This window comes from Esox lucius, chromosome 12, assembly GCF_011004845.1.
Source record: "Esox lucius isolate fEsoLuc1 chromosome 12, fEsoLuc1.pri, whole genome shotgun sequence".
Taxonomy (NCBI): domain Eukaryota; kingdom Metazoa; phylum Chordata; class Actinopteri; order Esociformes; family Esocidae; genus Esox; species Esox lucius.
The window spans coordinates 33,829,279-33,841,649 of record NC_047580.1 but is presented as its reverse complement, the minus strand read 5'-3'; the positions used below and the strand labels follow the sequence as shown (position 1 = coordinate 33,841,649).

At 49.7% G+C, this 12,371-nt stretch overlaps 1 protein-coding gene across 9 annotated transcripts in view; it reads left to right on the top strand.

The window, feature by feature from the left end:
- The window catches only part of ubr4 (ubiquitin protein ligase E3 component n-recognin 4), a 64,947-nt gene that overhangs the window by 4,754 nt on the left and 47,822 nt on the right, over positions 1–12,371 (top strand). For 7 of the 9 annotated variants that reach the window (XM_029124226.2, XM_029124224.2, XM_029124225.2 and 4 more), the window contains exons 5-23: positions 1,818–1,957; positions 2,067–2,311; positions 2,710–2,834; positions 3,620–3,744; positions 3,897–4,147; positions 4,512–4,620; positions 4,973–5,110; positions 6,431–6,548; positions 7,008–7,195; positions 8,302–8,458; positions 8,678–8,763; positions 8,907–9,076; positions 9,324–9,483; positions 10,152–10,277; positions 10,432–10,570; positions 10,770–10,852; positions 11,103–11,231; positions 11,342–11,524; positions 11,829–11,951. In XM_029124226.2, the coding sequence (XP_028980059.2) occupies positions 1,818–1,957; positions 2,067–2,311; positions 2,710–2,834; positions 3,620–3,744; positions 3,897–4,147; positions 4,512–4,620; positions 4,973–5,110; positions 6,431–6,548; positions 7,008–7,195; positions 8,302–8,458; positions 8,678–8,763; positions 8,907–9,076; positions 9,324–9,483; positions 10,152–10,277; positions 10,432–10,570; positions 10,770–10,852; positions 11,103–11,231; positions 11,342–11,524; positions 11,829–11,951 (2,795 nt within the window). The remainder of the gene's footprint in view (positions 1–1,817; positions 1,958–2,066; positions 2,312–2,709; positions 2,835–3,619; positions 3,745–3,896; positions 4,148–4,511; positions 4,621–4,972; positions 5,111–6,430; positions 6,549–7,007; positions 7,196–8,301; positions 8,459–8,677; positions 8,764–8,906; positions 9,077–9,323; positions 9,484–10,151; positions 10,278–10,431; positions 10,571–10,769; positions 10,853–11,102; positions 11,232–11,341; positions 11,525–11,828; positions 11,952–12,371) is intronic. The other 2 variants (XM_029124228.2, XM_029124220.2) reach the window with 1 other exon arrangement.

Below are 12,371 nucleotides of genomic sequence, written 5' to 3'. Positions count from 1 at the left end.
TGTGTGTGTGTGTCTGGAGTGTGTGTCTGTGTGTGTGTGTCTGTGTGTGTGTGTCTGGAGTGTGTGTGTGTGTGTGTGTCTGTGTGTGTGTGTCTGGAGTGTGTGTGTGTGTCTGGAGTGTGTGTGTGTCTGGAGTGTGTGTGTGTGTCTGGAGTGTGTGTGTGTGTGTCTGGAGTGTGTGTGTGTGTGTGTCTGGAGTGTGTGTGTGTGTGTGTCTGGAGTGTGTGTGTGTGTCTGGAGTGTGTGTGTGTGTGTGTGTGTCTGGAGTGTGTGTGTGTGTCTGGAGTGTGTGTGTGTGTGTCTGGAGTGTGTGTGTGTGTGTCTGGAGTGTGTGTGTGTGTGTCTGGAGTGTGTGTGTGTGTGTCTGGAGTGTGTGTGTGTGTGTGTGTGTCTGGAGTGTGTGTGTGTGTGTGTGTGTCTGGAGTGTGTGTGTGTGTGTGTGTGTCTGGAGTGTGTGTGTGTGTGTGTGTGTCTGGAGTGTGTGTGTGTCTGTGTGTGTGTGTCTGTGTCTGGAGTGTGTGTGTGTCTGTGTGTGTGTGTCTGTGTCTGGAGTGTGTGTGTGTCTGTGTGTGTGTGTCTGTGTCTGGAGTGTGTGTGTGTCTGTGTGTCTGTGTCTGTGTCTGGAGTGTGTGTGTGTCTGTGTGTCTGTGTCTGTGTCTGGAGTGTGTGTGTGTCTGTCTGTGTCTGGAGTGTGTGTGTGTGTGTCTGTCTGTGTCTGGAGTGTGTGTCTGGAGTGTGTGTCTGTCTGTCTGTCTGTCTGTCTATGTCTGTCTATGTCTGTCTATGTCTGTCTGTCTGTCTATGTCTGTCTATGTCTGTCTATGTCTGTCTATGTCTGTCTATGTCTGTCTATGTCTGTCTGTCTATGTCTGTCTGTCTATGTCTGTCTGTCTATGTCTGTCTGTCTATGTATGTCTGTCTGTCTGTCTGTCTATGTCTGTCTGTCTATGTCTGTCTGTCTGTCTATGTCTGTCTATGTCTGTCTATGTCTGTCTATGTCTGTCTATGTCTGTCTATGTCTGTCTGTCTGTCTATGTCTGTCTATGTCTGTCTGTCTATGTCTGTCTGTCTATGTCTGTCTGTCTATGTCTGTCTGTCTATGTCTGTCTGTCTATGTCTGTCTGTCTATGTCTGTCTGTGTGGGAGGGAGGCAGGGGTTAGGCAGTGGGGGAGGGAGTGTCCCTCTCAGGCCATATCTCTCCCTCCACTGACTGAATGAAATGGCACTCTTCGCAGAACTTGAGTCTTGCTTTGTTACTTCTGCCTCTTCCCCCTATTTATACTGTTACTCCGAGATGGTAAACGTTTTCTCTTATAAAAGTCCTGAGGCGTCTTTAATAACAATGCAGGCATCCATGGTGACCAACATAGCCTGGGGGAAACTAGTTTTGGCCCATGCAGGTGTTAGTGTTTTAATAACTCTCCTGAATCCAGCAGTCATGGGCCTGATGATTAGTGACCCGATGGCTTTGATGTGTTGTTCTAGACTCTGTGTGTCTGTCTGTCTGTGGGTCTTTCTGTCTGTCTGTGGGTCTTTCTGTCTGTCTGTGGGTCTTTCTGTCTGTCTGTGGGTCTTTCTGTCTGTCTGTGGGTCTTTCTGTCTGTCTGTGGGTCTTTCTGTCTGTCTGTGGGTCTTTCTGTCTGTCTGTGTGTGTGTCTTTCTGTCTGTCTGTGTGTGTGTCTTTCTGTCTGTCTGTGTGGAACGCCTGGGGGTCCCCAGGAGAATGTTCAGAACCCCTGATTGAGTCTACGCTTGGCTGTTTGTGGATCCCCGGGTCTGCAGCCTGACTGGGTCCGCTTGTCTCTCCCTCCTGTAGTGGAGGACCAGAAGGAGCTGCCGTCTCCCGTGAACCCAGAGCTTAGACACAAGGAGGTGCAGATGAACTTCTTCAATCAGCTGACCTCTGTGTTCAACCCTGACCTCTCCACGCTTGGCTCATCTGCGGGGCTCACACAGGTCTGTTACTTATTTTGTCCGTGCACGTGCGTGACCTTTTTCCTGTCAGTGTCTCACAAGGCGGGTCCGTTGGTGTTCCCGGAGGTCATGTTCTGTTCTGTTCGTGTAGACGGAGAGTGACGGTGATGACCAGACCGCCGCGGACCAGAACCTCCAGGCCAAGATGAAGAGCGCCTTCGTGTCGCAGAACGTGTCCAGTCTCCAGGAGCTGGGCGGTTCGGAGAAGCTGCTGCGCGTGTGTCTCAACCTGCCTTACTTCCTGAGATACATCAACCGCTTCCAGGATGCCGTCTCGGCCAACTCCTTCTTCATCATGCCTGCCACCGTCGGTGACGCCACCGCCGTCCGCAACGGGTGAGTTCGCGTTTCTCGCCGACGGGCGGAGTCGTTCGAGTCGTTCAGGGGCCCTTTGCTGTGATGTCGGGTGGGGGGGTGAAATATCTCGATGGCTGTGATCCGTGTCACGCTGGCCGGGGAAGGTCAGAGGGAACGATGGGTTTTAAGGAAGGATGTGAGGAGAGAGGACTGAGGGTGCAGTTAAGGTCCACCCGTTTCCCCTGGATTGGATTCCTTAGAATGAGTGGAAGCTGTTGTGTCAGAAAGGACTGTGTACTGGAGACATCTTGTCTTTGTTCTGTGTGCGTGCGCGTGTACGTGCGTGGTTCTTTGTGTGTGTCCGTGTCATGTTTGGATGCCCAAGCTGTTGTGTTGGTCAAAGCGTTCGCTGAATGAAATGTCTCCGAACTGTCTAGCTTCCACTCACTGGTGATTGACGTGACCATGGCCCTGGATACACTGTCTCTGCCGGTCCTGGAGCCACTCACCCCCGGGAGGCTGCTGGACATGACCGTCCTGGCACTCAGCTGCCTCTACGCCGGTATGTGTGTGTGGGCCTTTAGGTTGTGTGTGTGTGTGTGTGTGGGCCTTTAGGTTGTGTGTGTGTGTGTGTGTGTGTGTGTGTGGGCCTTTAGGTTGTGTGTGTGTGTGTGTGTGTGGGCCTTTAGGTTGTGTGTGTGTGTGTGTGTGTGGGCCTTTAGGTTGTGTGTGTGTGTGTGTGTGTGGGCCTTTAGGTTGTGTGTGTGTGTGTGTGTGTGTGTGGGCCTTTAGGTTGTGTGTGTGTGTGTGTGTGTGTGTGGGCCTTTAGGTTGTGTGTGTGTGTGTGTGTGTGTGTGTGGGCCTTTAGGTTGTGTGTGTGTGTGTGTGTGTGTGTGTGGGCCTTTAGGTTGTGTGTGTGTGTGTGTGTGTGTGTGTGTGTGTGTGTGTGTGGGCCTTTAGGTTGTGTGTGTGTGTGTGTGTGTGTGTGGGCCTTTAGGTTGTGTGTGTGTGTGTGTGTGTGTGTGTGTGGGCCTTTAGGTTGTGTGTGTGTGTGTGTGTGTGTGTGTGTGTGTGTGTGTGGGCCTTTAGGTTGTGTGTGTGTGTGTGTGTGTGTGTGTGTGTGTGTGTGTGTGTGTGTGTGTGTGTGTGTGTGTGTGGGCCTTTAGGTTGTGTGTGTGTGTGTGTGTGTGTGTGTGGGCCTTTAGGTTGTGTGTGTGTGGGCCTTTTAGGTTGTGAATTTCATTCCTGGTTTGAGAAATCTATCCCCAAAGGCATCATGTTATTTGATGCCTGGTAAAACAGAACACAGAGGTGCATGTTGTCTGACCGCCCTCCCGTCTGTCCCAGGAGTGAGCGTGGCCACCTGTATGGCCATCCTCCAGGTGGGCAGCGGCCTGCAGCTCCGCACCTCCTCCACAGGCTCTAAAGAGGAGGACTACGAGAACGACGCCGCCACTATCGTCCAGAAGTGTGTAAGTAACACGCTCTTCGCTCGAAGTCTTTCAACAACAACGGAGACATTCCATGTGTCTTTCCTTTGATTTCTCTGTAGGAAATACGGCCGGTACCTGGCGAGATTAGTTTTGGTTGATTTGGCTAATATCTCAGTGTGTGTCTGAAACAGCTGGAAATCTACGAGATGATTGGCCAGGCCATCAGCAACTCCCGCCGGGCCGGAGGAGAACACTACCAGAACTTCCAGCTGCTGGGGGCGTGGTGTCTCCTGAACAGCCTGTATCTCATCATCAACCTGAGTCCCACTGCCCTGGCCGACAAAGGCAAGGAGAAGGACCCCCTGGCCGCGCTCCGCGTTCGGGACATCGCCACCCGCTCCAAGGACAGTGCTGGCTCACCAAAACTGGGCCCTGGCAAAGGGTGGGTGGCTGAGTTGTGTTCCCTGTTGTCGGTTTGTCTGGGTGAAAGCCCTGTCGGGTTGAAACCCCCCCCCCCCCCAATGGAAATGATGCTGTTTGCTTCCAGGTTAGAGAGACTGTAGTCTTGCATTGACAGACTATACTAATATTAACGTTTGCCATGTACCTGACATGAAGTTAACAGTCTGCGTGAGATATCGAGCAGCCTAATTTTACACCTGTATGCCTCTTGTGAATTTGGGATGGGGACATTTGGCCCATAGGCTAATTTTCAGGCGAAGTGGGGGTGGAGCTCTCAGCATCTGACCAATGGCCTGAGGTTAACTGAGGTTAGAAAGGCTTTAAGGTTTCGTTGTGTTCCTCAGACATCAAGGCTTTGGTGTCCTCTCAGTGATCCTGGCCAACCACTCCATCAAGCTGCTCACTTCCCTGTTCCAGGACCTGCAGGTGGAGGCTCTGCATCGAGTCAATGCAGTGAGTTACACGCACGCGCACACGTACGCGCTCCATGTCTTCCGCTGCTTCATCACTGCCTTTTTATTTAAAATCGTACAAAATGACTCGCATGCACTTATTGTCTTATCAGACTATGGAAAAAATATGTAACTTAAATTATCATGGCTGATATCAATGAGGTCTCTACTGGATTCAAAGGTTTCATACAAACTACTGTTCATTCATTGGTTTTCAGCTGACCCACAGCACACAAACATCACAGCTGTTCTCTGTTACTGAAGAGATGTAATAGGCCTGTGTAATGTGATGGGGCATCTCTATGTGTGGGTCCGGTGAAGCTCCAAGCCCGTCTCTCATTGTCTCTCCCCAGGGTCGGGCTGGCGACGGACCCCCGGCAGAGCTCAACATTATGGCCCAGAGCACCTCCATCCAGAGGGTTCAGAGACTGATCGACTCTGTTCCCCTCACCAACCTGCTGTTTGCCCTGCTCTCCACCTCATACAAGAAGGTACCTGGGCAACAATACTGTTATGGTTTTTTGGGGGATTTATATGGTTTTTTTTGGGGGGGGGGGGGGGGGTTAAAGGTCAAAGGAACAAAATGTTTTGTTTTCTTTCTTTCATGGTATTTTATGATGAACTTCAATTGAGAGGGTGATATATATATTTTTTGCCATTGTGTGGATTCACTTGGTCTGACGGTCAGTACTAGCTGGCCTTCTGTTTCAAATGTTTCATATGAAGATGTGCAACAGTAAAAGATTTTCACAGATTTTTTTTTGTTTTTCGACCTCTATCTTTTTTTGCTGTCAGTTTTTTTGAAAAATCCGGATTTCTTTTTTGGAGTTTCGGTGAACAATTACATGTAAACCAGTAGTTCTTACAGATGGGAGCCTGCCAGTGTGTTAACCCCGCCAGTTAGAAGAATGCTGTGTGTTCAGATGGAAACCGCACTTTCAATCTCTCTGGCTCTGTATCTGCTGGGCCTCATTATCCTGTCTGCCATGCCAAGTGGGAAGTAATAAAAAATCTACCTGCCATTTTCTATTTTAATTTTTTTTCACGCACCAACCAATACAAGAAATGAACGTATGCTGTGTTTCTCAAAGAAAAATATCTTCCTGTGATTCCTGTGCTGCTCGCTAGTCTGGGTCGGACCGGTGGTGGAGGAATGTGACGTCATGGCAGGCCTGGGCAGTTTAAACTGACAGTGGAAAAACCACTAAGCATGTAAATAACAACAATGGCGCATAACGAAGTTTTTCAGGTAGAAAGGATCTCCATTAGGGTTTCTGAAAATGAGTCAATCCCCGTTCTACCTCCTGTAGGCTCCACTTTACACACTGTAGCTTCCTCTGCCTTGTGTGTTCAGATAAAATAAATTAAAGAAAGGGGTATATGTGGTATAAAACGTAACAGCAGAAATGGTTTGAAAATAGCTATGACATATTTATGTGATATCAATGACTACTTGCATTTACCCATACTGTACTTGTTAATTTTATGTCCCAAAAATGAGTGGGTGTCTGGCTTGGTCTTGACAGAGCCTGGTGTGGCCAGATCCAGCCTGGCCGCTGAGGTAAAACAGCAGCCAACGCTGAAATCCACCCGCATCTGGCTGAGTTGGGGGGTTAATTTTAGGCTGATCACGGGGCATAGGAACCACTCGATGTGCGTGTAGACTTGTTATGAGATTGCTGGGTAACAGAGAAGATTGTCCGTAAACCAACAATTTGACATTTGACTCGTCCCCACAGGGGTCCAGGTTTTCTCCCTGATCCTCGTTAGGATAGAATCAGTGTGTGTGACTACGGTGTTTGTCTCACCAGGCCTGTGTCCTGCAGCGCCAGAGGAAGGGGTCTGTCAGCAGTGATGCCAGTGCCTCTACTGACTCCAACACCTACTACGAAGACGACTTCAGCAGCACAGAGGAGGATAGCAGCCAAGGTGGCCAATCGCCCTCTTTCTCTCGCTCCCTCTTAAGTCTTTCTCATTTGCCTCGTCTCTCTCATGCTTTCTTACCCACCCTCGCGCGGCCAGGTGGCTTTGCATTTAGAGCATCTGACCAACGACCGAAAGGTTGCTTGCTTGAATTCCAGAGCCAGCCGTTTGAAAAATGTGTGTCTGTCCCTGAGCAAGGCAGTTAACACTTAACTGTTTCCAGGTTGTTGCTGTCAATGATAATGTGTTCTCAGTCATCTTACACAACTGATAAACCTCAATGCATTGTTGTCAACTCTGTGGTGCAGTGAAAGCCTGGGGTGGGGGTGTATTACTATGAAGGCCGAGTGTAGTCTTAAACAGACCAATGTATGGTTATAAAGGCTGTGTTCATAGATTCAGCAGGTGGATGGCATGGTTTAACTCTGACTGAGACATGGTTGTCTGTGTCAAACCCTGTTCCAGATGATGACAGCGAACCCATTCTGGGCCTGTGGTTTGAGGAGACCATCTCCCCCTCCAAAGACAAGGTGGCCCCCCCACCACCTCCCCCACCCCCTCCCCTGGAAACCTCACCCCGACTGAAGAGCCCTTCCAAACAGAACGCTGCTGAGAATGGTAACATCCTAGCTGGCCGCAAGGACCCAGAGCTGGTGAGGTCCTAAGTGTTTTTACCGCTGTTTTACCAATATATTAGTCTGCATTAGGGTTTCACTGTTAGCGGTGTATTCATCTGCATTAGGGTTTCACTGTTAGCGGTGTATTCATCTGCATTAGGGTTTCACTGTTAGCGGTGTATTCTTCTGCATTAGGGTTTCACTGTTAGCGGTGTATTCATCTGCATTAGGGTTTCACTGTTAGCGGTGTATTCATCTGCATTAGGGTTTCACTGTTAGCGGTGTATTCTTCTGCATTAGGGTTTCACTGTTAGCGGTATATTCTTCTGCATTAGGATTTCACTGTTAGCGGTGTATTCATCTGCATTAGGGTTTCACTGTTAGCGGTGTATTCTTCTGCATTAGGGTTTCACTGTTAGCGGTGTATTCATCTGCATTAGGGTTTCACTGTTAGCGGTGTATTCATCTGCATTAGGGTTTCACTGTTAGCGGTGTATTCATCTGCATTAGGGTTTCACTGTTAGCGGTGTATTCTTCTGCATTAGGGTTTCACGGTTAGCGGTGTATTCTTCTGCATTAGGGTTTCACTGTTAGCGGTGTATTCATCTGCATTAGGGTTTCACTGTTAGCGGTGTATTCATCTGCATTAGGGTTTCACTGTTAGCGGTGTATTCTTCTGCATTAGGGTTTCACTGTTAGCGGTGTATTCATCTGCATTAGGGTTTCACTGTTAGCGGTGTATTCATCTGCATTAGGGTTTCACTGTAAGCGGTGTATTCATCTGCATTAGGGTTTCACTGTTAGCGGTGTATTCATCTGCATTAGGGTTTCACTGTTAGCGGTGTATTCATCTGCATTAGGGTTTCACTGTTAGCGGTGTTTTCTACAGTCAGTCTGATATACTGTAAACTGCCATACCTAACTAATAAAGCATGAATGGGTGAGGTAGTTGGCCTATATCCACCACAGGTGAGAGCTGTTCTTAGAATAAAGAAATTATCCCTGGTATTTTGGCAATATACCACAAACCTCCAGAGTGCGTTATTGTAATTATAAACAGGTTCCTTATGTAATTAGAACACCAAGTGATTCATGTCAGACCGGTTTCCACTGATCTTTCTGTTGCTGTGTGGTCCTTTCAGTTCCTAAGCCTGGCCTCCAGCATTCTGAACTTCATCACCGCTTCCATGCTGAAGTCCCGAAACAACTTCATCAGGAACTACCTCTCTGTCTCCCTGACGGAGCAGCACATGACCACGCTGGCCAGCATCATCAAGGATGTCGACAAAGACGCAAAAGGTTGGTCTGAATAAAACACGTTTGTAGCAATATTTGCACCATTTAATAAATGTATAAGTAGTGTTACTCACCGACGCTCTCACAATAACGGTGGGAATGAAACCTGCAAAGTTCATGAGAGATCGTGAAGAACAGCGTTTTAATGGAGTTAAAATGTTGATGCCTTTGAGTGGACAGGCATTGAAACCCTGAGTGTTCTAACCGGATGTTTTCCTCCAGGTTCCTCAGATGAGGAGTTCACCTCTGCTCTGTATCACTTCAACCACACCCTGGTGACCTCCGACCTGCCCTCTCCAGCACTGCAGGTAAGGCCAAGGAGGCTCTTTATAATGCGTTCATTTCCTGTTCATTGTGCGTTCAGGGTTAGTCCATGACAAGGAAATCTGATTGAAATGTATTTCCTAATTAATAGTCTGGACTGAAGTGAGAGTGCGATTTCTTTCCCCAGAACACCCTGCTTCAGCAGCTGGGCGTGGCTCCGTTCTCTGAGGGCCCGTGGCCCCTGTACATCCACCCTCAGTCTCTGTCGGTGCTGTCCCGACTCCTGCTCATCTGGCAGCACAAGGCCAGCCTGCAGGGAGACCCTGATGTCCCGGAGTGCATGAAGGTCTGGGAGAGGTGAGGCTCGACACAGACATTTAAATACTGTGTGATGATTGGTCAATACCGGGGTTTGGCGTGGGCGCTGACACTCCTGACTTTGGACCACACAATCTCCATGGCAACGAGGGAGCAGGGCAATGTCTGGGGGCGGCGCAATGTCTGAACAACAATTAGTCTGTCTGAAAAGGGATTTTCAGAGCTGTGGGCTCCTTTAGAAGAAACCGAGAGAGCGTTCAATCCAGATTGTACCTCCTCCCTACAGGTTTGTGGGTACCCTGAAGCAGCAGGCTGTCCAGGGCTCCGTCCCCAGTGACGAGGATCTGAATGTGGAACACCTCCAGCTCCTGCTGCTCCTCTTCCACAACCTGTCTGAGAGGGGGAGACGCACCGTGCTCTCTCTGGTCACTCAAGCCATCATAGAGGTATGTTTATGGTGACTCTGGTCCGAGGTGTGTTTATGGGGACTCTGGTCCGAGGTGTGTTTATGGGGACTCTGGTCCGAGGTGTGTTTATGGGGACTCTGGTCCGAGGTGTGTTTATGGGGACTCTGGTCCGAGGTGTGTTTATGGGGACTCTGGTCCGAGGTGTGTTTATGGGGACTCTGGTCCGAGGTGTGTTTATGGGGACTCTGGTCCGAGGTGTGTTTATGGGGACTCTGGTCCGAGGTGTGTTTATGGGGACTCTGGTCCGAGGTGTGTTTATGGGGACTCTGGTCCGAGGTGTGTTTATGGGGACTCTGGTCCGAGGTGTGTTTATGGGGACTCTGGTCCGAGGTGTGTTTATGGGGACTCTGGTCCGAGGTGTGTTTATGGGGACTCTGGTCCGAGGTGTGTTTATGGGGACTCTGGTCCGAGGTGTGTTAATGGGGACTCTGGTCCGAGGTGTGTTTATGAGGACTCTGGTCCGAGGTGTGTTAATGGGGACTCTTTAAATAATGACGAAATTCCCTGCATGAAATTGACATTTGGAAAATTGCCTGTTAATTCTTCACCTCTAAAGACGAATAAAGTAAAAAGTGATCAAAACTTACAAATACGCAGTCAACATTGATCCGCAATCAATGCTAATCAATTTCCATGTCTTCTGTCAGGTGGCAGGTCTCCAGCACCAGGAGGCCCAGCTCAGAGCGGTTCCTCTCAACCTGGCCCGAATCCTTCTGGTCTTCCACTACCTGCTCCACCAGTACTCAAAGGCCCCCATGTATCTGTTTGAACAGGTAGGTTGACCCCCCCCCCCCCCACCCGCCTCAGTTGGCCAATCAGAAACCATCGTCCCGCCTCGCCGTCCCGGGGTGAATGCTCTGACCGCGAGTCCATCTGGGCCGCTGTGTCTGCTAATCGGCTGGCTGGTTGTACTTGTATTGCACACAGGTCCAGTACAATCTGCTGACCCCGCCGTCGTCGACCCAGGGTTCGGTCCAGGACGGCTCCAAGCGCAGTGTTCTACCTCTTTACCACGGCTTCAAGGAGGTGGAGGACAACTGGTCCAAGCACTGCTCTGCAGGTAGGAGTAAGTCAAGGCCTTTGTTCTACTTCGTCCGTAGCACCGACGCATTGATGTACGAGTGGCAGCTGAAGCCCGTTTCGCTGTTTCCTCTCAGCGGCGCCAGTGCTTTTGGACTTCAGGTCATTGTAATGGGTATTTGAGTCGCGTGACTTGTTGCGGTGTGACACTTTTTAAAAAATGGCTCGTCGTCCGTGTCTCTTAGATTCCACCGTTGTCCAGCCCAAATTCTACTGCGTTCTGTCCCCGGAGTCCTCTGAGGACGACCGAAACCGATTGGACACCAAGGTGAGACTGACTCCCTGTCAGACATGCCTCAGACCAAATCTGTGCTGCATTTTAACGTCTAGAGTTGGAATGACCCAGCGCTCACGCTTACCTTTTACCTTTCTCTTCTTGTGTTGAAGTTAGTGAGTTCTTCTTTTGTGCAAAATGTGCCTTTGTGTTTAGGAGGAAAAGTCTTGTGTATTGTGATTTTTACGTCATAAAACCTTGATATCCTGACGGGATTACGTTGCCGTGTTTTCACTTCTCACAGGTGTTCCAGAAACTGTTCAACGGAGCGGTGAAGTACGATGAGTTGTACTCCTGCCTGGTGTCCCTGCTGTCGGCCGGCTCTCAGTTTGACATGGCCAGGAGGCAGGAGAACAAGCCCATCACGCCCATGGTGAGGGAGGCGCCAAACAGCTCCTTCCCTTTGTCCTCCGCAGTGTTTGAACGCACTCAGTCTTTCTGAAACTAACGCCAGTGTCCCCCCCCCTTACAATGCGTTCCCAGGAGGCGTGCTCCCTGCAGTACTACTTCCTGGTCCTCTGGAGGATTCTGGGGGTTCTGCCTCCCTCTAGGACCTACGTAGAACAGCTGAAGGACGGCCTCGGGGAACCCAGCGAGAGCGACATCCTCCACACCCTGCGCTGGTCCTCGCGGCTCAGAGTCGCCACATACATCAACTGGATCAAGGTGTGCGCGAACACCCGTGGCCGTCAGCCCGTGGCCGGCCGGTGCATTTGGTCTGTCAATTGAAATGGTCATGCGTTTCCGTCAGCGTGACTTTTAAAGGAGTCAAACGTTTGATTGGTCGGCAGATGTGTTGGCCGGGTAAAGACTGTCCTCATTCATACGGGCCTTAACGTCAGCCCATCTCCGTCCCCCAAGTCAGTTGTTAATGTTTTTATTCCATCTAGGCGGTCTGCATGGTCAGATCAAACTGAAATGTCTGTCGTTTGTCCTTCCAAAACGTTGTGTGTTTCCTGGTCGATCTCAGGAGCACCTGGTCCTTCAGGGGATGAAGGCAGACCAAGCCACGTTGCTGATCGACGTCGCCGCCTCCAAGTGCAGCACTGTCAAGTATGATGTGGAGCTGGCTGAAGACTACATTGCTAGACAGGTGGGGTTTTGTTACTTCTGTTACATTTTTGTAAGTTACTAAAAAGTCTTCTGCTGAGACACAGTACAAATAACTTGGCGGAACGGTCTTAGTTGCAGGCAACAACGCACTAGACAAAATGCTGCTAAAAGCCTCCACGTGAGGAAATGAGGAAGCCTAAGTACTCAGAACGATCAGAAACAAACAAGGGAGGGCCTAACCCAACGCCTACTTGCCTAACCGCACCCCTACTAGCTTGGCAGTGAACGAGCACAGCAAACTGATAAACAAAGCAATCGCTACCACCACTTCACAGATTAATTGGCCTATTGGAAGCAAATACAACCATTGCGTCTAACTACAAACCCGATACCCAAAAAGTTGGGACACCGTACAAATTGTGAGTTAAAAAGGAATGGACTTATATTTATATTACAAATC